This window comes from Macaca thibetana, chromosome 4 (assembly GCF_024542745.1).
Source record: "Macaca thibetana thibetana isolate TM-01 chromosome 4, ASM2454274v1, whole genome shotgun sequence".
In the NCBI taxonomy this organism is placed as follows: Eukaryota; Metazoa; Chordata; class Mammalia; order Primates; family Cercopithecidae; genus Macaca; species Macaca thibetana.
Window position 1 is genome coordinate 151,280,313 of NC_065581.1, and position 26,938 is coordinate 151,307,250.

The following is a 26,938-nucleotide window of genomic DNA, read 5'->3' on the forward strand; positions in this document are numbered from 1 at the left end:
ATGTTTTTCTAAGGAGAAACTCCTATTTGTGTCATAGATGATTTCTGTTAAGTTTTATGATTTTAAGCTCTTTCTTATGCATGGCATACACTTGTAGGGTTTTCGTCTCGTTGTACTAATTTTTTATGTTAAATATTTAAAAAGTCTACCTTGTTTCTACTTCTTAGCTGGAGCCGTGAAGTTAAACCGACAACAGACTGATATGGCTGTTAATTGGGCTGGAGGATTACATCATGCTAAGAAATCAGAAGCATCAGGATTCTGTTATGTTAATGATATTGTGCTTGCCATCCTTGAATTACTGAAGTATGTTAATTTATATTGGTACTTTTTTCAGTGATAAAATGTTTTCATTAAAACACAATAAAAGTCTGTGGCTTAAAAAAAATCAGGTAAGCCATAGGTTGAAATAGTTAATGGTGAATTTTCTGGGAATTCATTACAAAACAATGAAGAAATGCAGGAAGTTTGCCCAAATCTTCAATTATTAAGAGTTAGTGTGTGGCCAGGCACTATGGCCGAGGCCTGTAATCCCTACACTTTGGGAGGCTGAGGTGGGTGGATCTCTTGAGCCCAGGAGTTTGAGACCAGGCTGGGCAACATGGCAAAACCCCATCTCTGCCAAGAAAAAAATTAGCCAGATGTGGTGGCATGCATCTGTAGTCCCAACTACCCAGGAGGTTGAGGTGGGAGTATCTGAGCCCAGGAAGTAGAGTCTGCAGGAAGCCATGTTCCTGCCACTACACTCTAGCCTGGGCAACAGTGTGAGATCCTACCTTAAAAAAAGAATTAGAAGTGTATAAAAGGCCGGGTGCCCGTGGCTCACGCCTGTAATCCCAACACTTTGGGAGGCCAAGGTGGGTGGATCATGAGGTCAGGAGTTCAAGACCAGCCTGACCAGCATGGTGAAACCCCATCCTACTAAAAACACAAAAATTAGCTGGGCATGGTGGCACGTGCCTGTAATCCCAGCTACTCAGGAGGCTGATGCAGGAGAGTTGCTTGAACCTGGGAGGCAGAGGTTGCAGTGAGCCAAGATCATATCAGTGTACTCCAGCGTGGGCTACAGAGCAAGACTCTGTCTCAAAAAAAAAAAAAAAAAAAAAAAAAAAAAAAAAGAATTGTATGTAAATGTCAAAACTCCCATTAAATATCCTTTTTTAAAAGTAGTTTGGCAGTTTTCATTTTAGTTAGTTTCAACTAATAAAAAATGACAATGACCTTGGAAGTTTATGTTCTAGTATTTTGTAAATTGTAAATTGAAGACAAAAATTTGAAACCAGTATTTAAGGAAATTTGTTGACCTGTTGAGTTAGTCTAACTGCCTAACTTCCATATGTGAATGAGGCTTTGTTCTCTACTGATGGATATAAAATTATCTCTGAGTTGCTGCAGGAGTTATTTTTCCTTAGCTGTGGCTGCAGTTTGAGAGAGAGAGATCTGTAGAGGTACTTATGAATGTGGACATTTGCAATGTTATTTTTTGCCATCAGTTATGACACATCTTAGCAGATTCTACTTTATATTGTACTGAGCTGTTTTTTGCTTGTAGTTATTCCATGCATGCTATCCATAGAGGCTGATTTTTCAGTCACTGAAAATTGATACTGACTCCTCAAATAAACAGTAATTGAGCAGGATCAGTGTAACATCTTGTCAGCTCATCAGGAGCAAAGGAAAATCATTTGCAATCATTTGCCTTGTGTTTTAATTGACTGTTGATGTTGGTTCCAGTGTCTTCACCTCTTTGAGCAAGTTCTTGCCCACTCAGCTAATAGTTTTAAACAACTTTAATTTCTCTGGACACAATTTTTTTGGGTGGTGTAATCAAACATGATTTAATAAATTGACTTGGTGCACAGCTATCCTTGCTTATCTAACACATGAGCCACTCAGAAACTTTACCTTGATCACAGCCTCATTTCTGTTTTTTAAATTTTGTGAAGAAATTTTGCTATACTATTATACGCTCTTTATATTCTTTTTTTTTTTTTTTTTTTTTTTGGAGACGGAGTCTCGCTCTGTCGCCCAGGCTGGAGTGCAGTGGCCAGATCTCAGCTCACTGCAAGCTCCGCCTCCCGGGTTCACGCCATTCTCCTGCCTCAGCCTCCCGAGTAGCTGGGACCACAGGCACCGCCATCTCGCCCGGCTAATTTTTTTGTGTGTTTTTTAGTAGAGATGGGGTTTCGCCGTGTTAGCCAGGATGGTCTCGATCTCCTGACCTTGTGATCCGCCCGTCTCGGCCTCCGAAAGTGCTGGGATTACAGGCTTGAGCCACCGCGCCCGGCCGCTCTTTATATTCTTATGAGAATAGTCTCATGAGTGCTTAGTCTGGAAATATCAATTTACATTGTATTGTTTTATTTAGCACAGCTATGGCACCATTACATAATAAATACAATGCTTTGCCATCTAATAACAAAATCTCACTTCATTGTACTTCAGAAGGATGACATGAGAAGTCCATTTTCCCTTTATTTTGACATGAGTATACACTGGTAACAAAATGTCATGATATGGTGATTCATGTGGCTCCTAAACTGTGTTTGAGTTACAACTGTGTCATTGTTATCTGTGGTGTTCCAAGCACCAGTTTGAAGTGATGAGAGTACCACATGTAGCCTCTGTCACAGCTAACCAATTCTGAAGTTCAAATGGAGCCATGGGTAATAAACAATTGAGCATGGCCATCTTTCAGTAAAACTTTTTCTATGGACACTGAAATTTGAATTTTTTAATTGTCACATGTCAGAAAATACTCTTGTTTCGGTTTTGTTTTTAAACCATTTAAAAAATATAAAAACTATTCTTAGTTCAAAGCTGAAAAAAGAGGCAATTGGCCAAATTTGGGCCATGGGCTATAGTTAGCCAATCCCTATTTTATAATATTGAAGATTTACTACAGAGGTGTTTTAATTAAAGTAACAATCTTGAGTATGGTATAATCTTCAGTTTTTCATATATTAGAAACATGTGCTATGTTTTTGAAGCATGTAGAATGGAACAAATTTCACAAAGAGTAAATATGTATTTTTTAACCTACGTAGGGCCATAAGTGGGTATTTAAAGGCCTAAGGCTCAAACCTCAGATATTTGAATAGCCTTTTAGGCCGAATTTAAAAGGTGATTAAACATCCTGGAATGCTAGAGCTCAAAAATAGGTTTCCTGAATTTGTGGTGCTTCTTCCCATCTTATAACCTTTAAAGAAAAAAACAAAAACTTACGGATTTGCTTTCAGGTATCATCAGAGAGTCTTATATATTGATATAGATATTCATCATGGTGATGGTGTTGAAGAAGCTTTTTATACAACAGATCGTGTAATGACGGTATCATTCCATAAATATGGGGAATACTTTCCTGGCACAGGAGACTTGAGGGTAAGACTAAATTCTGTCTTAATAAATACTGTGAGACGAACCTAGGAGATCAGTAACCTTATACTTGAAGTAGAATTTTTCCTGAGTTAATAATTTGAAACTTGTATGCAGAATTAAATTACTTCATATGCAGTAACATTTGCTAAAATTCACTGTTGCTAACTAAGCAAAAATTTAGTGAGAGCTTAAGGACTGTTTTTTTTTTTTTTTTTTTTTCTCAGCTGTTTTCTTTGGTTGAATAAATATTTTTGAATATCCACAAAGCACGAAGCCCTTCTCTTGATGTTCAGTTTGAATCTTCAAAACTACCTGATGGTAGCCTATGTTGCTATTGATTATAAGGATCGGTGGAATAAAATAGACTAGGTCTTTTTAGGTTCTTCTGCTCCTCTCTTTTGTGATTGGTCTTGACTTTTAGTAGATCTAATTTTAATCTTTTTTTTTTCCTTAAACTTCTAAAATTGGTAATGTATTTACGTAGAGAAAGAATAGTGTAGCCCTGCCTGCCTGTTACATTAAGTGTATTTCTATTTTATTTCTGTTATCTTTTTCCATTTGATGCTCTTGTCTTTTATGACTGTGAAAACCACTGGTCAAATCCTATTTCTGTAAGCTCATTGAAGGTTTTTTGCCTCACCACACTTTTTTTAAACCTAACTACACACATGTTGAAATTTATTCAATAATTTAAACAGCTGTTTTTAGTTCAACCTGGATTATATGGGAGATTTGTCTTATATGGCATTGAACAAAGTTCTAAACTATTTTATTAAGGTTATTTTTCACGTCTATGGTATGTCGTTACAGTTTAGCAACCAGAATTTAAAGAGTTGCCATAAAGTATTATTAAGCTGTATGGCTTTTCTTTGTTAGACCACAATGTGATCCTTTCTCAGTAAACTCTTTGAGTAAAAGAGTTACCTTAGTAAAACTTTTCCATACTTACAAATGGGTGGGAGGTCAAATGTTTGGTTTGAGTTTAAATTATTTAGCTTTTAAAATTGCAGATTTGTAATTTCAGTTCCTTGCCAGTAAACTCCTTCAATTTATCCTTTTCGCCACCTGGTCATACAGACTAGTGGTTCTCAAACAGTGGACCCTAAACTGAGGAGAAAGCAGACCAGCATCACCTGGGAACTTGTTAGAAATACACATTCTTAGGGCCCAGAAACTGGGTGATTTGAGAATCACTGCTGTAAACCGATAGAATATATTTGTCAGCAACCATTACATCCTAGTGGAAGTCAAGCAAAAGTCTTCTCTGTTTTAAGCTTAAAGAATAAGACAGTATCTTTGCAGTATGATCCTAGTTTATCTCAGAAGTGGAAAATGGAAGCCTCATGTAATTTCTGACAGGTGAATGTCACTATGGTCTCTTCTCAGTTATTATTCATAATTCTTACAGTTTGAAGTTTTTGAAAATATTAGAGAATGCATGTTTTAGAAGGATTTGAGACTGGTTTTCAACATCTCTTTTTCTTAAGATTTTATAGTCGCTGTATTAAATGATGTTTTAAGGATAACATTTGAATATTTTAAGCATGTCCCCATAATTTTGTGAGAGAATTAAAATCAGTCATTACATTATACGTACAGCTGTATTTGGACTTTCTGTGTAACTCACCTGTATCTTTGGATGTTAATTTAATAAACACTCGCTTTTTCTGCCTGCTAATTCATTCTAATGCTGAAAAGAAGGCTACGCTGAGCTTAGCTCATTGTTGAAACTCTGTTTGCTTTAATTCGAGTAGTCAGTGGAAGAAAGAAAGGTGGCGTAGTAGCAGTTGCAGAATGAGACCTGGAAAAGATAAAGCTTAGTCTAACAAGGGCAGCAGCTCTGAGTTGCCAGCTAGTTAGTGGCAGTTAGGATGAGAAGTGCTGACCAACTTTTCTGCATTCTGAAATCTTAGAGTAAAAATATATTTCGTCTGTGTTTTAACTGTGCAGTAGGAGTGTAAAGATTCACTATACTTTGTCTTTTCCATATTTGTATGGCTTATATTTAGTTACTAAATCTTAATAAAAATTTAGACTGCAAGAAAAATTGGGAGAGGAGGTGTGTAATTTTGCTTGCTTTCCCCTCGTTGGATGATGGGTCTCATAACTCTAATATTGAGGGTAAATTTTGCTTTTGTGAAATTGAACTGAAGCTAAGACCATTCCATGAGAGGTTCAGGAAGAACTTGCACAAGTGCTAGTAATCCTAAAAATTCATGGATCTTCAGACATTATAATTTAACACACATAAGAATTAGGCACCCCACACCCCAGCCAGGCACGGTGGCTCGTGCCTGTGATCCCAGCACTTTGGAAGGCTGAGTCAAGTGGATTACCTGAGGTCAGGAGTTCGAGACCAGCCTGACCAATGTGATGAAACCCTGTCTCTACTAAATACAAAAAAGAATTAGGTGGGCGTGGTGGCATGCACCTGTAGTCCCAGCAACTTGGGAAGCTGAGACAGGACAATTGCTTGAACCAAGGAGGCGATCTTGGCTCACTGGAGTGGAGTGAGGCGAGATCACGCCACTGCACTCCAGCCTGGGTGACAGAGCAGGACTCCATCAAAAAAAAAAAGAAAAAGAGTGGCACGCTCCTAATCCTTCGGTATTGCAGTTAAAATACTAGTTTGTAGTAATATCTGTACTATACAGTATCTTCTAGGAATACATAACACACAAATGCATACGCACACATACAAATGCATAACATATACAAATAAGTATATGTAATACGTGTATATATCATTTAAGAGTATATGTAGCTGGAACCTTTGTGTCTTTTGAGAGAGATTAATGCCTGGAGTGATACTCATTCAACCAGTAGAAACAAAATTTATTTGAAGTCCAATTAAAGAACAACTCTGATGCTGGGCGCCATGGCTCACACCTGTAATCCCAGCACTTTGGGAGGCCGAGGTGGGCGGATCATCTGAGGTCCAGGAGTTTGAGACCAGCCTGACAAACATGGAGAAACCCTGTCTCTACTAAAAATACAAAATTAGTTGGGCATGGTGGCGCACACCTGTAATCCCAGCTGTTTGGGAGGCTGAGGCAGGAGAATTGCTTGAACCTGGGAGGCAGAGGTTGCAGTGAGCCAAGATCGTGCCATTGCACCTCTAGCCTGGGCAGCAAGAGCAAAACTCCATCTCAAAAAAAAAAAAGAACAAATCTGGTGCTTTAGTTGGTAGCTGTTAAATCTTCGAGAAAGTCTGGGTCGTTCTTTCATCATAAGTAAACTCATACCAACAGATTGTGAACCACAAGAAGGATTCTGCGGATGATTGTCCTGCAGGGTTTTTTGGCTTCATTTATTTTCCACAGGTTTACTCATAAAGTTGCCTTGCCATCTTACATATTCTGCTTATGATGGATTTTCTGGTTTAAGGTAATAATGTAATTTCATTGCCTTTAACTGCTTGTGTTAAATTTCTTTTCTCTCAAAAATAATCACTACAGATTAATTGAAAATGGTTCTTGTGTGCTTTACAATCAGTTTATAAATATTGGAGCATATACTTATTTGTTCTTTATTATTTCCTTTCTCAATTTGATTGTTCCGGTCTCAACTTCTAAGATGAATTCAAAATTGGATCCTTAATAGTCTTAGTCTTTTCAAAATGTAGTAAGCAAATGTCAAACTTTTTGTTATAGAATATTCTCTAAGATCTGTTTATGTATTTTAGGATATTGGTGCTGGAAAAGGCAAATACTATGCTGTCAATTTTCCAATGAGAGATGGTATAGATGATGAGTCATATGGGCAGATATTTAAGCCTGTAAGTATTGTTTTCAAAATTGGAATGGAATTTCAGAATGTTATTGGAGATGCTAACATTTGTTATCTTGTGTGTAGATTATCTCAAAGGTGATGGAGATGTATCAACCTAGTGCTGTGGTATTACAGTGTGGTGCAGACTCATTATCTGGTGATAGACTGGGTTGTTTCAATCTAACAGTGAAAGGTAAGCAATTCAAAGGGTGGTATTCCCAGAAAAAAAATGGTTTTTCTTCCACCTAAGAACTTCCCATAAAAGTTCTCATTGTAATTTCTTGCCTGCTGTTTTAACACTATACTCTGCATTTTTCCTGGGGTTTTGTCTGTTGTATATATGACTAGAGTTATTCTTGTTACATTGTGGCAGATTTATATGTACATTTGTATATGACTAGTTTTTTAGTTTATTGTAGTTTGAACCCAAGGCAGCTATTTTCGAATGTTTTTGTTGACTCAGTGTCAATAAAACAATGCATACTTTATTACTTAATTGGATTATTCTCATTAAGGAAGAAGAGGGTTTAGCTCTCCTCACCACTTTGCCCACAGCATACTTGTAACCCTTCCCACATCTCTATTTTTTACAAATCAGAATTTGGTTGTGACATTTAGTGTTTACAGCAGCATCTTTAAACACTTTTCAGCTTATCTAAGTTTTCTTTGCCGAATAATTGTTCCTAAGTTTCACATTTGCTTAGTTTTCTCTCCACTTATTGCTAAACTACTGGTGTCTCAGTATCTCCATATGTTCAGATACATTGAGTATTCTGTCACTTTTACCTTCTTGAAAAACAGCCTTCTCATCTGTTCATGTTTGGATGACTGTCTTTGGTAGACCTGGCGGGACATATAGCTGTTCTCTGCTTTTTTTCTGTTGTATTGGTTCTCCCTGGTGGCTCTATTCTCTGTCGTTAATTTTTTTCTCATGTTTTCGTGGAGCGCCTTCTCAAGTAGCTTCCTGATAAAAAGTGTGTGGGAGATTAGGAGTGCTGCAGTACATACTAAATTTTGATCACGTGTTGAAGTCAGCATATGATGGAAGTCTAGGCCAAAGCAAAATATCACCATTCTGGAATGAACTTCTAGGGTGTAAGAATAAATCTGAAATTTAATAAGATCTTAAAATTTATTTGTTGGTTAGAAATGATTTTTATCATGAGTGTTTGTGTATGATTTTAGAGGTTTTTTTCCATGTGAACTTTTAGGTAGCAAGTTGATACTCTGCTTTGTATTCTCTAAGATGTAGAGAATTCTCAGATAGAACTTTCTCCAGAACAACTGCTGGTCTTAATGGAATTGGATAACTAAATACAGATATTAAAAGCTTCTTTACTTAATGTTACAATTGCTACTATACCAGCTGTATTAGAATTATGGTATAGTCTGTTATTCTACATTAAGTTAAATGATATTAAATTAATTGTCCCTTTGTAGGTCAGCAGTGGTTGAACAGCATGTAACTTAATGTGTTAATAACCATCTTTTGCCTCAAAATGTTTATAAACTTTTTTTTTTTTTTTTTTTTTTTTTTTATGAGACGGAGTCTCGCTCTGCCGCCCAGGCTGGAGTGCAGTGGCTGGATCTCAGCTCACTGCAAGCTCCGCCTCCCGGGTTTACGCCATTCTCCTGCCTCAGTCTCCCGAGTAGCTGGGACTACAGGCACCCACCACCTCGCCCGGCTAGTTTTTTGTATTTTTCAGTAGAGACGGGGTTTCCCCGTGTTAGCCAGGATGGTCTCGATCTCCTGACCTCGTGATCCGCCTGTCTCAGCCTCCCAAAGTGCTGGGAGTACAGGCTTGAGCCACCGCGCCCGGCCTATAAACTTTCTAAAACAATCTACCTGATGTACTCTTAAGAGTGTGTATTAACTATCAGTTTTCCTGTTAGACATGAAAGTCCTTAATGTTTTTGTACTTAATAGTTTTTATAATCATTTCACTCTTAGAGAAAAATTAACGTTGTATTTCAGCTAATAGTGTTTCAGTTGTATAAAGCATGTAAGGATATTTGTAATTCCCAAGTCTTAAACTTCATTCTGAGTTTCTCTACTGCCAGCTTTGATTCAGCTTTTTCTTTTTTTTTTTTTTTTTTTTTTTTTTTTTTTTGTTTTGTTTTGTTTTTGGACGGTGTCTCGCTCTGTCGCCCAGGCTGGAGTGCAGTGGCGCGATCTCGGCTCACTGCAAGCTCCGCCTCCTGGGTTTACGCCATTCTCCTGCCTCAGCCTCCTGAGTAGCTGGGACTACAGGCGCCCGCCACCGCGCCCGGCTAATTTTTTGTATTTTTAGTACAGACGGGGTTTCACCGTGGTCTCGATCTCCTGACCTTGTGATCCGCCCGCCTCGGCCTCCCAAAGTGCTGGGATTACAGGCGTGAGCCACCGCGCCCGGCCTGATTCAGCTTTTTCAGATCTGCTGAAGTTAGTTATCTCTTGTCCATCTCCTTGCTCCCATCAGCTATGTTCTTGCTCTTGTATTCTCTCCCATTCTTCATTTTTCTGAATTTTGGCCTTTAAAAAAATCCCTTTCCAGTCATCTTTGTCGAGTTTTGGAATGAAGGAAAAGTAAACATCTCTTTGTTTAGCCAGCTGTCTTGACTTGGAAGCCTGTAAGTTAACTTTTTGTATGTTTGTTTTGTCTTTAAAAATATCCAAATGGTTTTTATCTGTTATAAGAAACTTTTCTAGTAGCAGTAATAAAAATTGGGTGCTAGAATTATGTAAATCACATAGGGCAACTATTGAAGAATGCTTAATGAAAATTCCCACAGTATACAGTTACATGAAGAGAACGGATAAACTTTGTAAAATTAACTCTGAATTGGAAAGAAATATAGAAAAACGATTTTCTTCTTTAAAGATTGAGTTATGTGCCTAACTGGTAATATTCCTCAAGGAGAACTTACTGGTAACTTATAAATGATTATTGAATTAAGACATGTATCCACAGAAAATATTTACTTTTATGTTAGGTTTACTATTAATATTATATTTAAATTTTTACACATAGAAGTTGAAGAAGTTTTTGAAAATAGTAATAGATATTTTTAACTCTTAAGTTATGAAAATTACTCAGTACCACTACCTAAAGTTAACTCAGGGTTAAACTATGTTGTTTAGCTTTCCGTAATTATTTTACACATGTCCATAAGGAAAGAAGTGGTAATAAAAATTAATTTAGATTATACATAATGTTTTATTGTAACCTGATTAATTTCACCATGTAACCCTACATGAACATCTTTCTGTGTTAATAAAATAGGTGTATGTTCATATTATAGTCTTAATATAATTGTGTACTTGACTTCCATCAGGGACACTTTTAAAAAGTGTTTAAATAAAAGTGTTTTAAAAAGTGTAAAATAGTGTTTAAAAACTTTTAAATAGCTAGTTAATCTTAATTTTTTAATGTATTATTGTGTGAAACGTGTTTGGAAAGGAGTTTTAGACTCGAACTTTTTTACATTTTTATTTGTTTTTTAAATATTTGGAAAACCATTTTGGTTGAATAACATTTGCACTTACTATCTTTTTAAAATTTATTTTTCAAACTGTTGCAGTATGCAGATTTTGTTGTTACCCAAATCTTCTTGTCTTAGGTCATGCTAAATGTGTAGAAGTTGTAAAAACTTTTAACTTACCATTACTGATGCTTGGTGGAGGTGGATACACAATCCGTAATGTTGCTCGATGTTGGACATATGAGACTGCAGTTGCCCTTGATTGTGAGATTCCCAATGGTAAGTGTTCTTATTATGATATCTTTATTGTATGAACTGTCAGTACAGATGCTCCTCCACTTATGTTGCAATTAGGTCCTGATAAACCCATCATAAGTTGAAAGTATGATAAGTAGAAGATTGATACAACACACCTAACCTACCAAACATGACTTAGCCCAGCCTACTTTGAACATGCTCAGAACAGTTAGGTTAGGCTACAGTTGGACAAAATAATCTAATACTGAGCCTGTTTTGTTAAAAAAAAATGTTGAATATCTCTTGTAATTTATTGAATACAAGACATTGAAGTTGTGACAAAAAAGCGAGAAAACTGTAAGTCAAGCCGTTGAAAGTCAGAGACTGTATATCAAAATGGATGGATGGATGATTAGAGTAAGTGCCATTCTTTATAAATAGGAGAACATTCACTTTATGTTCACTTTTAAACCTTTTCTTTGGAACTATTTCACCACCTAAATCTGGATTCTGTGCATGGATTTTTGTGAAAACTCAGCTTGTAATGTGTAACTCTATTTTATTGTTTTCAATAGAGTTGCCGTATAATGATTACTTTGAGTATTTTGGACCAGACTTCAAACTGCATATTAGTCCTTCAAACATGACAAACCAGAACACTCCAGAATATATGGAAAAGATAAAGTAAGAAATCGTTGAATTGTTTTGATAAACATTTTATCTTGACAAAGATTTAGGATGCTTTAGAGGGCCAAGTATGATGGGTCCTTTTAACTTTATTAGACATTTCTCTTGTTTCTTTCTAAAGGATTTGAAACATTAAGTTACTGATTATTATTATTATTATTTTTTTAATTTAAAATTTTTTTGTCAGGGTGGGTGTCTCGAACTTCTGGCTTCAAGTGATCCTGTCACCTCTGCCTCTCAAAAGTGCTGAGCTTACCGGCATGAGCCACCGTGTTCAGCCAGTTAATTTCTTCAGTTAATGGAAATAATATTTTTTTATTAGTTGAAAAGTATTTGAAAATTGCAAGGCGCACTATAAGTTATTTTCATTGTCTGAAACATTTTGTTAAGGCTTTGTCTCCACAAGCAAAGTAGAGACATTATAGTACATAGCATGGGTTTGAGTCACCTCTGTACCACAAACAAGCTGTATGATGTTTGATAAGTTCACCTGCCTTTGTGCTTGTGTTTTCCCCTCATTGAAATGGGGGACTAAAATAATGCCTCCTTGGTCAGTCAAGGTGGCTCATGCTTATAAACCTTAATGCTTTGGAAGTCAAAGATGGGAGGATAGCTTTAGACCAGGAGTTTGTGACCAGCCTGGGCAGTATAGTGAGACCTTGTCTGCAAAACATTTAAAAATTTGCCAGGTATGGTGGCGTACAGTTGTTGTCCTAATGCAGAGGCTGAGGCAGGAGGATTGCCAGGAGTTTGAGGCTACAGTGAGGAGTTTGAGGCTGCAGTGAGCTATGATCTTGCCACTGCACTCTAGTCTGGGCAACAGAGAGAGACCTTTTAATTTATAGGTTTAGCTAGACCAAAGATGAAATTTTTTGCTAAATATTTTCTCTTGCATGTAAGAACTGCAAAGAAATTGAATTTTGTCTAATAAACTTTGCGTGTGTAATTTAGACAGCGTTTATTTGAAAATTTGCGCATGTTACCTCATGCACCTGGTGTCCAGATGCAAGCTATTCCAGAAGATGCTGTTCATGAAGACAGTGGAGATGAAGATGGAGAAGATCCAGACAAGAGAATTTCTAGTAAGATAATGCCTTTATTTTTCCAGTTTGTCAAAATGATACTTCAAATTGAAGGTTTTAGTGGCCTAAGAACTTCACTGTTAAGTCATGTTCACGAGCACACTATTATTGTCATTTTTGCCACTTTCAGAGATTTACCCTCCTGATCTCAAAACCTGATTTGGGTGTCAGCAGTTTCAGTTTGTATGGCTGGATATACATACATGATTGAAAGTTATCAAAAGCTAGCCACTTCAGTATATTTGGCAATTAATAAGACATCTCATTTATCTGAAGTAGGGTGAACCAAATAACTAAACATCTGTTTGATTTTGCAACTTCTCATTACACTTAATATGATGGTTAGATTGTAGCATAATGGTACATGTAGTGGTATAGACTGTCTAACATATTTGGTATTGGTACTTTTTTTGGTCTACTTCACCTCTCAGCTCTGAAATAAAATGCTACTTTTTAAGTAATGATATTATTCCTATCCCCATTAGAAAAACACACTTTTTTCCTTCAGAGTTTCAGCATTTTTAAAAGAAAAAGAAATTCCCCCAATTTTTATTATGTGTTTTTGAGCCATTTCTTCATACTTGAAAGAAAAGTTTTCAATATTAAGTAAACCATTCATTCCATTCAAATTTTAAAATCATTAGGCATCTGTTATCCTTTACCTTTAAATGTGGTAACTGCTGGTGCGTTTGTATGAGTATGCTATAATGATTATAAAACCTATGACTCTTTTTGTCAAAATTTATTAAAATCTTTTGTGCAGTTCGAGCATCAGACAAGCGGATAGCTTGTGATGAAGAATTCTCAGATTCTGAGGATGAAGGAGAAGGAGGTCGAAGAAATGTGGCTGATCATAAGAAAGGAGCAAAGAAAGCTAGAATTGAAGAAGATAAGAAAGAAACAGAGGACAAAAAAGCAGGTCAGATTTGTTTCTTGGTAGTTATTTTAATTGTAAATTTTAAAAATTGAGCTACATTGTAATGTTTATGGGATCCTAAAGTCAGTTTCACAAGTATCAAAGGAGGAAGTATGCTAGGTAGATGACTCTCTTTTTTCTTACATGTAAGTGGTGCTTAGCTCTTAAAGCTTTTATATAAATGTTATTGTTCCTGTTTGCTTTAATAATATAGGAAACTTTATCTTCTTGATAACGTGGGTTTAAAATAGTAAACATTGTACTGTGATAGAGATTGGGTAAGAAAGAGGACAAAGTAATTATGAATCTATTTGTAATGCATGGTCAGAACTGAACTTCTAAGGTAATTTTTAACTACCTAAAGCTTATTTAATGGGAGAAAACACAAAGAAGAGTTACATACCCTTAGACTAGTTTTGCCATTTTGAAAAAGGTCAAATAATGGATTTTGTTCAGAAATTGAAGAAAACATTAAAAGCTCTGAGGAAAGCTAGGAGGGGATTTGGGATGTGGGTTAGGAAGGAGTTAATACGTTGATACATTGCCTTACCTTAAAACGCTGTGTTAGCTTTAGGCAATTGAATTTGCTACCTGAATCTGTTACCTTTCATCTGACTTCCCAGAACACTTACACATGCCTCTGCCATTTTATTTAACACATATTATAGCACCTCACAGGATTTTGTCTCCCTGCTAGATTGAGCTGCTCATGGCTAGGGAACACAATATCTTAAATACTTATATTCTCAGCGCTTGATGCATTTCCTAATGCAGGTAATGGTGATGAGCACACGTTTTAGTTAACCTGTTAATTTTTATCCTGTAGCATGTGAAAAACTGATTTAGAGGTACTGATCCAATTTTTCCTGTATCTATCAAATTGAAGTTATGTGAATAAGCTGGCTCTTTTTTTTTTTTTTTTTTTTTTTAACTAGAGAGTTCGTAATTTGTAACATCTGACACATCTAGTTCTATTCTTTTCCTTGTGAATTCACTCCTCAATAGGCTACATACAGTTCTCTATCTACCATTTTATAATTTTAACTTCGCAGTGTATTATAATGATGGCTTCAGTCTATATTTGTATACTGATTGACATCCAAAAATTCAAGCCATGACTGAGGTAAGGACTTGACTTTAGCTGTAGGATTTTTCTAACTTTTTTTCTTTTCTTTCATTTTCACTATGTCGTCGTCTTGTCTATTTTTTGGTGTTCTCATTTTTAAAAGCTTTATCTTTTCTGTGCTTAAAAAATAAACCCTCTATTTGGTGATGGGGCTCTTCTGATAGGGCCTTGCAGTTGTTAAACTTCTTCAGCCTACAGAAAAATGAAATACACTTTTTAAATCTATAGGTCAAAACCTAGAGTTAGGGCCACCTTTTCTCTTCCTCCCCACCCCAATCCAGTGACTGTTCATAGCTTGTACTGCCATCGTTTAGGAAACACCCAACACAAAGCTTATTTAGACCCTAATTCATTAATAATAAGATTGCATGATCCTTTTTTATATTTTAAAAATAAAGTATATTTTGAAATAATATATATACATTTTATATTTCAAAATAGGTTTTAATCTTTTCCCAATCTTTATTTTTAGACGTTAAGGAAGAAGATAAATCCAAGGACAACAGTGGTGAAAAAACAGATACCAAAGGGTAAATGATGTTCCTTATTGAGTACTTTTTACATACTATAAAAATGCTAAACATGTTTATTGGTGTGTGTGTGTACACACTTCAGAAATACTAGACTGAACCTTAGAACATCATTATGAGGTGCTCTGAATTTTAGTTTGTATTGGTACATAAGACAACATATGCCATCTTACCTATTGGTTTATCAATATAAACTAAGTCAGTTTGTATTTTTATACATCATTTATCTGAGATCCTTTTTTGCTATTGTCTTTTATATGTGCACTTAATGGTTTTCATGGTGTTATTTCTGTGTACATGATTTTTTTAGTGTGAGATAGGTACGTTTAAGAAACAATTTTAAGTAAAAACAGTTGAGGATTTTATTGTCAGAAAGCATGTAAAAGTTTGAGCATACATAATTTTGTGCCAGCCTTTACAGGATAACTTGGAATGATTATAAAATCACTAGAAAGATTAAGGCATTAATTATCCAGAAACACTTAAGACATTATCAATTAATGTGTTTGTTAGCATGAGCCTACAGGACCTGATCAATAGAGTAGGTCAGTGCATTGAAATCGAGATTGTGCCATTGTTGATATTTCACATTGCCTCTTTTAACAGAACCAAATCAGAACAGCTCAGCAACCCCTGAATTTGACAGTCTCACCAATTTCAGAAAATCATTATAAAGAAAATATTGAAAGGAAAATGTTTTCTTTTTGAAGACTTCTGGCTTCATTTTATACTACTTTGGCATGGACTGTATTTATTTTCAAATGGCTTTTTCGTTTTTGTTTTTCTTGGCAAGTTTTATTGTGAGTTTTTCTAATTATGAAGCAAAATTTCTTTTCTCCACCATGCTTTATGTGATAGTATTTAAAATTGATGTGAGTTATTATGTCAAAAAAACTGATCTATTAAAGAAGTAATTGGCCTTTCTGAGCTGATTTTTCCATCTTTTGTAATTATCTTTATTAAAAAATTGTACTTGGATTGTCTTTTGTCTGTTTATTACTACAATATGAAATCTTGTTTCAACGGCTAATGACATCATTTCTTTAGACTTACAATACACTCTAGATGAAAGATAATAATTACAGCTCGAAAGATATCTTATTTGCTGTTTCTTTGGGAAGAGTATTTATAGTAATTATTATTTATTTTTGCAATAGAAATTCTACCACCTTGCCCTCTATAACTTAGCCAGTTAGTATCAGTGAAGATTAACATCCCATTACAATTTATGAAATAATAATACAGACTCTACAGTTGAGATGTAGGAGTTCTTTGAGCTGACCCAAAGATCCTCAAAAATTGAAATGGAAATTCTGAATTGAAAGAAGAAACGGACCAGAACTTGTGTTGACCATACTTGCCTGTTTAGTATGTTGCTGGGTTATAATGGAACCTGCTATTCAGACAAAACCTGTTTCTTTTACTGCATTTACATGGCATCCAGATTCCGTTATTAGTTACATGACATCCAGGTTTCTAAGTCAAGGAAGTAAACACAAATGATTTATCATTCAACAACTACTTACTGTGTGTCTGCCCATTTTAAGACTGGGAGTGTAACTGAATAATGGAAAAATGCTTTCACTCAGAGCTTACATTCTAGTGCCAGGAAGCAGACAAGTGAGGGTAATTCCTGCTACTAAGATGTGCAAAGAAGACAAAACATTTTAGGAACTTGCCAAAATCAGTAAAATCTCCTTTTTTGTTAGGCCCAAATTGATTCTTTTGAGATAAAATATTAAGAGAGAAAATATTTCTCTACAGCTCTGTTAAATATTTCAGACATTCACAATAGCACGTGGACTTTTGTAATGAACAGCTGTGCACCCACCCAGATTTAACAAATATTTTACTTTTGCTATATTTGCTTCAGTGTTTTTTTCTTAAAATACACCTAAGTTGAAGCTCTCTTCGTGTACTTTTGTCATCCGTAATCCCAGCCTTAAGAAGTAATCACTATTGTGATTATTTTATCCATGTTTTTGTGCATGTTTTACCCATGTTTTTGTACTTTAGCTACGTATTTGTTATCAACCTGTAAACCTTTATGACATTAGGAACTAAGGAACTTAGTCCCTTGGTTAGGAGGATAGTTAAATGTATTTAGTGTTGGTGAAACAGATGGTATTACATTTAGACAATTCTGTAACTTTCGTTTTTTTCTTTTTATTATTTTTCCATAGCTTATTGGGGTACAGATGGTGTTTGGTTACATGAGTAAGTTCTTTAGTGGTGATTTGTGGGATTTTGGTGCACCCATCACCCGAGCACTGCACCCTATTTGTAGTCTTATCCCTCGCCCTCCTCCCACCGTGCCTCCTGTCCACCATGATGATCCTCAGTTTCAAATAAGAAAATACCATTTCCCAGGCTCCAGATGTTCCGGCATCCTCCCTATGGATCTCCCAGTACCTGCAGCTCACAGGACAGTGGGGGCTGTGGTAGAGTCACCTAGGAGATCCCGGAGATGGACAGTAAAGATGGGAACTGAGCTCAGTACTCAGGTGCTGGGAGACAAAGGCCCTTTGCTTTTTTCCATCCAATATTCTGATCTACCCCTGTTGAGACATGTTAAGTATAGTTCATTTTGACTGCTATGTATTCCATTGTGTGAACATGCTGAAATTGTACACTTTAATACTATACTGAATCTCCTTGGGTGTATTTAAGAGTTTTTGTTTTTCTAAGTAGTTTGTTATATACAACTCACACCTCAAGAGAATTAAAGCAATTTCAGCAAGGTGATTTGGTACAGCATTAATATCCAGAAATCAGTAACAGTGACCAAATCTGTTAGAAGAACAAAGACCCCCATTTGTAATAACAAAAATTTCTAGAAATAATTTGTAAAGACGCTATGGTTCTGGTGTCTAGTAAGGTAAGTGTAACATAGTAGGATGTCAAAATACTCTAATACTTTAAAAAATTCATGTAGGATAAAAATGATATTTGAAATTGGCAAGGACAGACATTATTTTGTAAGTGGAATTAGGATAACAACTGATAACCAAATGGAAAAAAACCCAGGAGTTTTCTGCCCTCCACTAGAAGATTTAAATAGGAAAAGATAAAACTACCAAAAACCTAAACTCTTAAAGCAAATGGATTGGATTATGGATTGGAGAAGGCCTAAGTGTGACACCAAACTCAACTATAAAAGAAATGATATATTTGATAACAAAAATTAATTCAGTGGACCAACAAAAACTTTGAAGCCAAGTCAAGAAAAATGACAAGAGACAGTGGGAGGCAGATTTGTAACACATCCCAGGTCAAAAGGCTCATATGTAAAGATAGTAGAGGAACAATGTATAAGGATGTGAACTGGGAAACAGTTTGTAAATATGAAAAGATCTTTAACCTCAGTAAATAAAAAGCTATAGAGAGACTTACTTTTTAACCTCGTTTTTAAAACATATTTTGTTTATTTATTTTGAGACAGTCTCACTCTGTCACCCAGGCTGGTGTGCAGTGGCGCAGTCTCGGCTCACTGCAACCTCCACCTCCTGGGTTGAAACCATTCTCCTGCCTCAGCCTACTGAGTAGCTGGGATTACAGACGCCTGCCACCATGCCTGGCTAATTTTTTTGTGTCTTTAGTACAGGATTTCACTGTGTTGGCCAGGCTGGTCTCGAACTCCTGACCTCGTGATCCACCCGCCTTGGCCTCCCAAAGTGCTGGGATTACAGGCGTGAGCTGCTGCGCCTGGCCATTTATTTTTTTTTAGAGAAAGGATCTCGGTCACCCAGGATGGAGTGTGGTAGCATGATCGTATCTCACTACATCTTAGAACTTCTGGGCTCAGGGTATTCTCCCACCTCAGCCTCCCAAGTAGCTGGGACTACAAGTGTGCACCATCACACCTAGCTGATTTTTAAATTTTGTTTTGGAGAGACGGTGTTTCCCTGTGTTGTCCAGGCTGGTCACAAACTCCTAGGCTCAAGCGATTCTCCTGACTCAGGCATAAGCCACTGTACCTGACCTAAACCTATCATGTTACAGACTTAGAAAGCAACTATTGGCAAGTGTTTGAGGAAACTCATGTCAGGTTTAGTAAACTAAGACATTAACTCAAAAGTTATTTAATTCATTTAATGAAGGTGCCACATTGTCTCAGTTGTCTGTGGCATGGGTGGACACTGTTCTAAGTCAGCATTGGTACTCTAAGCTAGTTATATCTAAGCTTTGCCCTTCTACCAGAGCTACTAGCATTCTGTCAGTGGGTGATTATTTGAAGTTTTTACATTGAAGTTAGTCACCTGCATCTTCTGTTTTTTTTATGGTTTTGATATAGCAATACTGCTGAAGTTTTTTTGATAACTGGGATTGGTAATATTTGTTATTCACATTGTGATATAAATGATAGGGGCTTTTGAAAACAAGTAGTAATCATTTCAATAACTTAGGGTCTCTTCACTATAATCTTAGGAAAATTACTAACTTCTGTGCCTCAGTTGCTTTGTAACTTAAAATGAGGAAAATAATAGTCCCTGCTTCATAGGTTTGTTGTGAGGATTGAGTTAATAACATAGTTAATGCTCAGTAAGGGTTAGCTGTTTTTTTTTTTTTTTTTTTTGGTCTTTTTTTTTTTTTTTTTCTTAAACAGAGCTCACTGTGTTGCCCAGGTTGGAGTGCAGTGGCATGATCTCAGCTCACTGCAACCTCTGCTTCCTAGGTTCAGGGGATTCTCATGCCTTAGCCTCCCAAGCAGCTGGGATTACAAGCGTGCACCATCATACCTGGCTAGTTTTTGTATGTTTAGTAGAGACGGGTTCCCATCATATTGGCCAGGCTGGTCTTGAACTCCTTACCTCAAATGATCCACCCGCCTCGGCCCCACAAAGTGCTGGGATTACAGGCATGAGCCACCGCGCCTGGCTTGCTGTTGTTATGAGGTAAAGGTAGGTAGTTGGGTAAGAGTGGTGCCAGGGGAAGTTCTAAATTTTCGAGTGTTCCTTTAGATGCCAGATGGGTTGTATCTGAGCCTGTTGTTGCAGTTTGAGGCCTACTAGCGTCAGACTGCTAGGTCGTGGTGGATAGAGAAGCAATCTTTTTGAGACCTGATTTTAGCAAGGATACAAATAATATTTGACAACTTTGGGGGGATTTAATGCCTCTGTAATGTACTCAAGGATAATCTCAAGAAAAATGGTATTAAATAGATTACAGAAATATAGAACTATCTTATTATTATTGGCTATTTACATGAGCAATGTGGAGAAATGTTCAGGATCACAGCATTTAGCAATTTCTCAATTGCTGCATTTCCTCACTCTACCACAAGATGGCAGATACTGCATTTAAAAATTTTTCTGTGTGTTTTACAGTCACTTGGTGGCCCATGTAACAAGCAGAGCAACATGTATTAACAGGTTCTTTTTGAATGCAATATTGGATTAAAAACTATTTGAATTAAACTACAGTTAAGTATACTGTTTAAGGTTTTTCTATAAGAATTATAACACTAATTTCTAAGTTTTACATCTGCAAAACAGTAGAGTATATCTGGTAGTCATTGACTAATTGTGACTTTGCTGATCAGACAAAATGGAACTAATATTAGAGCCAGAATAATTTCTGTTTTGACTGGTGGTAAGAATCGGTTAGTATACAGAATGGGAAATAATTGAAATTTATTTCTAGGAATTATAGCTTAAAACAGTGAATATTCAGGGGCATTGGGTGCTTGTTCCACGACTACTGTTTACTAAACTAAGTACCTAACTCCTTTGGTCTTTGAACACTGCAGAGTTATGATTAGGATTATTATGAAAAATTCTTTTTTAGTAGAATAAACAGCCGGTTAAGGACAGAAGACACCTTGATTAGATTCTGTTATTTGCTCTTTTTATTAAGGTTGTTTTACTCTAAATGTTAAAGAAATGTATAATATTTCTAAAGTAAAATGAGTAGCAGGATTCTGAATAGGAAATTTTTTTGGCCAGACCCATTTTGCAACCAGTGGTTTATACTTAGGAGTGAGTTGAACAAAGAAGCTCTAATCTGTTTTTGTGTTGTGGATTTTTGATTCTATTGATAAATCAGTAGCTTCCAGCTTCTCTCGTATCCTCTACTAGTCATCTTTTTGGTTTCTTCAGAAATAAACATCCAGGGTCACTTCCATGCACTTGCCACATACTTAACAGGATGGTGTACAGGTTAAACTTTTAAAGGAAAGTACAGACAGGCAATTCCTAAAGTAAAAGAGAACACAGTATCAAAACTGGTTGTACTTAACAAATACCAACAAAAAGTCATTACACTTCTGGCAACAAATAATGTTTGATTTAAAAGGCCAAGAATTTCCCCTTTTGCTTTTATTTTTTTAGTATGCTATGTCCTTAAGTGAGAAATGCACTTCAAAAATTTTCTTATTCTGAAGTCTAGCCAGAAGGTTTGAAGTTGTGTTGCCTTTGACTAGACTAGGTGAAATTAAGGTGCTCAAGAGGGCACTGTTGTGCCCTGTTGTGCCCGTGGTAGATAATAGCCCTCCAAGCGTAAGGATGGGAGATCTGTTCACCAGTATTTCCAAAGTCATATTCTTAAAAAGGCTAGATTTCTAATTTTCATAGAATCTAGGTATGTTCTTTTCAACTCAGCATCTGATAAGAAAGTTTGGGCAAGTAGGTGTGAAAAATTTACTCTAAATACCATTTTCCAGGAAAGAATATAATTCAAAGTCCAAATTATTACTAGCTGTCATCTTCCCCAACAATCACATAAGCATTGTTATTGTCACACACATTTATTTGTATAATTCAGTGTTCATATGTAATAGGCTTAGGCATAATTCCTGTGCTATTTCCTTTTGATGCCAAACACCCTTTTGTAATCTGTTTTGTCTGAAATCCAAATTAATATGTCTTAAAGTAAATGACAAAGCACTGGGCTTTCTTAACGTAATGACTCTTCTGCCATCCTATTTCTAGAGTTAGACAGAAAATTCTGTAAATCTATCTTATTTCCAGTCTGTTTGCGACTTTGGTGGGCAATAAATCTGTAGATTTATCTGGGTACAGAAAAACACATCTGTACCCCAATAGGTAAGTAAGGTAAACAAGCCTCGTCTTAAATTGTTTGTATTTCTGACCTGACCTCAAAACACCATCGTCATCTAGAGCAGCAACATGTAAAGAACAATGCACTGGAAGTCGCATATACGGGTCTAGCACCAGCCTTTACATTATACAACTTTGCTTTGGGCAAGTCATTTAAATTTCTGTGCTTCAGTTTACTAAATCTATGAAACTGACTAGGTAACAGCTGACATGCTTTTCCACCACTCCCTGTTTTTTACTTGTGTCTGATGTCACAAATTGATCATTCCTTTCTGGCCTTGAGATCCATATCAACCCAAATAGCCATTAACCCAGATAGTAAGAGTTGGCATTAAAGATAAAACGTTTTTGCCTTTCCTGTCCTGCAAGCTCTTTAAAGTCCAAAATATATATGCCTTTATGTCTTTATGTATAATAGGTGTGTAATATCTTTCTTGGTTGTTGAATAGGATAGGCTTATTAGACATTCCTTTTAATGTCAACTTTTTTTCTCATATTTAAACATTTGCCCATAGAAATTCATTTTTAAAAAGTTTTAAATCAGTTGATTATACCAAGCATTACTATTAAAAAAAATCAAAGTCAGAGACCATGTAAAGTTAAATATAATCCTTAATAATAACAGGATTGGAATAAGGGATAAAAGAAAGAGAACTCTCTATATATGTACACACACACACACACACATATATACACACACGTATATGTGTGTGTGTGTATATACATTCTAGAGAATCCACACTCATGGGTCACTGGATGGCAGAGAAGTCCTCAGAGCATTGCATGGGTATAACTTGTTGAAAATTCACTCTCAGACGTTTGCTGGATATCTGCCCTCTAGAGTGTTAGGGAAAGCTGTTCATGGAAAGTTGTCTCACAGGAGGAACTCTTATCATGAAACTCCCTGAGCTGGTGCAAGGGAAGCTATCTAGTGCTGCCAATCATTATACACAGCAGCGGTCAGATCCTAGAGAACTGGCTGGAGATGTAGGAGTAAGGAGCTAAAGAAGCCATGTGTGTTTCAGGGACCTGATGAGAAGAGCACACCTGAAAGTGAGAAAAGAAGCTCCTTCCTCCACTAGCAAAGCAGCTTGACATCATGCCAAGTGGCAAAACAGAAATATTTAAAGGGTTCAACTCCAATACTGCAGTGCAAACCATAGAGGAGATACTTGAAGTTGAGAGGCAATAAAGTGTTAACTAGCCTATTCCCCTTTCCAAAGGACTTTGGTGTTACCTTTTGTGTGCAATGAAATAGTGTGTCCGCTATTATCTCTGGCCTGGGCTTAGCTAGACCTGAGTCTCTTGCTTTGCCCTCCATTCCCTAAAAGTGAATCCATTCTTCCTTCCTGCGCAACTATCAACATCTTTCCGAGCCATTATCACCGCTATTCTGAGGGTGAATTTGTTGACTTTTACCATAAAGAACAGAGGGAACTCTAAAACAAAATGTGATTTTGAACAGTGAAGTCAGATGATATTCAGGCAAACTGTGTGTACTTATTCTCAGGGAGGCTATATAGGGCAATATAAAGACCATTGAAACTAGGCTCCATCACTTATTTGTGACCTTGGATAAGTTTCCTACACCTCGGTTTCCTCATCTATAAAACGGTGAAAATATCAACTTCAGATAGCTATGAAGTTAAATGAGATATGAGTTTATCTCTGATCTTTCCCAAAGCTTCACTAGTATATTAAAAGGAGGTAAAAATCCAGAAGGAAAATGGAAGAGGAAACCACAGCAGAGAAGGGAAATGACCATTTAGGAAAGTTAACCAGCAAGTGGTGACTAAAACCACCTGCAAAGGGAAAAGCTAGGGAGCAATCGGTTCCCAGGCCAGAGCTCCAGAAAGGTCTAGAAATGTGAGGCATCATAGAAAACCAGTGCAGACTGGAGTTGAAAATAGGAAGACTGACTCATGTCATTAAGAGGAGTATTTAGACCCCTGGATACTCTCCCCTACACTGAGAAGCCTAAGGAGCACCCTCCTCCACACTAATAAAAAGGTGTACCCTCTGCTGAAGTTGAATCAGATTGGCTCTAGACTCAGAGGCACAGGAAATGAGGCATCACACTGAGAAAAATAATAGTCTTCATGTTGAACTGTGACACCCCATTGAATCTCAATATGGATCTCTTTGTGTTTATCCTTGGATTTTGTTGCTCCTTAGATTTGTAGATTCACGTATTTCATCAAATTTGAGAAGTTCTTAGAAAAGATCAACAAAATTGACAAACCACTAGGCTAAGAAAAAGATTATGTAAATAACTAAAATCAGAAATGGAAATGGAGATATTACTGCCAACATTACTGAAATAAAGATTATGAGTACTATGAAGAATTGTATACCAACAATTCAATAGCCTAGATGAAATGGAGAAATTCCTAGAAACACAGAAATTACCAAAACTGGCTCAACAGCAGATGGAAAATTTCCATGGACCTGTAACAAATAATGGGATTAAATCAGTAACCACAAACCTCCCAACGAAGAAAAGTCTGGGACCAAATTCACTGATGATTTCTACCAAACATTTAAAGAATTAACACCAATCCTTTTAAAACTTCTGAAAAATAGAAAGGAATATCCTTAACTATGAAGCTTTCCCGAGACCAAAGGCAGTCAAAAGCACCACAAGAAACAAAAACAAAAGCAAAACCCCAAACACCCCTGCCAAAAAAAACCCTACAGACCAACATCTATTATGAATATAGATGTAAACCCCCAACAAAATACTAGCAAACTGAGCCCAACGGCATGTTAAAAGGATTATAAATCACAACTAAGTTTATCTCAGGAATACAGGATAAGTTAAATATAAGATAATCAATCAATGTAATACCCAGCATTACTAGACCAAAGAAAAAAAACCACACAACCATTTGAAGTGACACAGAAAGGACATTTAATAAAATCCAGCACCCTTTCATGATATATTTTTAAATGCTCAGAAAACTAACAATAAAAGGGAACTTCTTCAACATTATAAGGAACATTTATGAAAAACCCATAATTAACATCCTCAATGGTGAAAAACTGAAGTTTCCCTTAGATCAAGAAAAGAGAAGGATGTTAGCTTTCATCATCACTATCCAACATTGTATTAGAATTATAGCAGAGCAATTAGACAAGAAAAAGAAATAAAAGTCAATTAAATTGGGAAGAAACAAGTGAAACTATCTTGATTTGCAGATTACACAATCTTATATGTAGAAAATCTCAATCCAAAAGAAAACTACCAAAGTTAATTAATTCAGTAAAGTTGCAGGGTGCAAGATCAGCACATGATAATCAGTTGGTTACTATATACCTAACAATCTGAAAAGGAAATTAAGAAAACAATTTTGTGTACAATAGTGCTCAAAAGAATAAGATAACTAGAAATAAATCTAACCAAGAGGTGAAAGACTTAATACACTGAAAATTACAAAGCACTGCTGAAAAAAATTAAAGATCTAAAAAAATGGTAAAACCTAAATAATACTAGGCTCATAAATTAGAAGATTTATGATTAAAATGGCAATACTACCCAAAGCAACCTACAGATTCAGTGCAATGCCTGTCAAAATTCCAGTATCAGAAATGGATTAAGATTATAAAGAATACTGTAATATTTGCAGTCTTTCCTAGATAAACCAAAGCTGAGCAAGTTCATCACCACCAGACCTATCTTACAAGAAATACTAAAGGGAGCTCTTCAATCTGAAAGGGGGGGAAAAAACCACTAACACACAAAAATAAAACAATTGAAGATTAAAAAAAAAAACCCACTGATGGAAATTCAGTATATTGACAAACCCAGAATACTTTAATACTGTAACTATGGTGTGTAATCCACTCATAACTCTAGTATGAAGCCCAAAGGACAAATCTTTCAAAAATAAAAATAGTTACAGCAACTTAGAAAGAGATATGCAATATAAAACATATGTAAATTGAGACAAAGTCAACATTTGGTGGGGGATGAAGTTTACATTTAGAGTTTAAATTTTTTTCTTTATTTTTATTTTACTTGTGATCTATGATAAGTTGTCATCTTTAAAAAATAACTGTATATCTATACATTGTTTCTTATAAGTATAATGTAACCACAATATAATATAATCACTAAAATTGAAACCAATAAATTAAGACATACTACCAGAGAAAAATCACTTAACCACAAAGGAAAATAGTAAAAAAAAAAAAAAAAAGGAAAGGAAAAGAGGAGATACAAAACAAACAGAAAACAAGCAACTAAATGGCAGAAGTAAGTTCTTATTTATCAATAATAACACTAAATGTAAATATGCTCAGTTCTCCAAATAAAAGGCACAGAGCGGCTCAATGGATAAAGAAACAAGACCTAACTATATGCTGACCACAAGAAGCTCACCTTACCCATAAAGACACAGACTACAAGTAAATGGGTGGAAAAAGATATTCCATGCAGCTGGAAACCAAGAAAGAAGAGGAGTAGCTACATGTATATAAGATAAAATAGACCACCAATGAAAGACTGCAAAAAGAGACAAAGAAATTCACTATATAATGATACAGGGATAAATTCAGCAAAAGGATATAACAATTATAAGAATCTATGTGCCCAACACCAGAACTCCCAAGTATTTATAAGCAAGCAATAGATCTAAAGCGAGAGATAGACTGCAATACAATAATAGTAGGGAACTGGCTGGGCGCGGTGG

The 26,938-nt window shown here is 36.0% G+C and overlaps 1 protein-coding gene across 1 annotated transcript in view; it reads left to right on the forward strand.

Moving 5' to 3' along the window:
* The window catches only part of HDAC2 (histone deacetylase 2), a 31,442-nt gene extending 15,273 nt beyond the window's left edge, over window positions 1-16,169 (forward strand). Inside the window, exons 5-14 of the mRNA XM_050786654.1 lie at window positions 168-306; window positions 3,240-3,381; window positions 7,064-7,156; window positions 7,234-7,342; window positions 10,750-10,890; window positions 11,424-11,532; window positions 12,487-12,617; window positions 13,381-13,536; window positions 15,132-15,189; window positions 15,796-16,169. Of these exons, the coding sequence (XP_050642611.1) occupies window positions 168-306; window positions 3,240-3,381; window positions 7,064-7,156; window positions 7,234-7,342; window positions 10,750-10,890; window positions 11,424-11,532; window positions 12,487-12,617; window positions 13,381-13,536; window positions 15,132-15,189; window positions 15,796-15,826 (1,109 nt within the window). The 3' untranslated portion in view covers window positions 15,827-16,169. The remainder of the gene's footprint in view (window positions 1-167; window positions 307-3,239; window positions 3,382-7,063; window positions 7,157-7,233; window positions 7,343-10,749; window positions 10,891-11,423; window positions 11,533-12,486; window positions 12,618-13,380; window positions 13,537-15,131; window positions 15,190-15,795) is intronic.
* The last annotated feature ends 10,769 nt before the right edge of the window (window positions 16,170-26,938 follow it).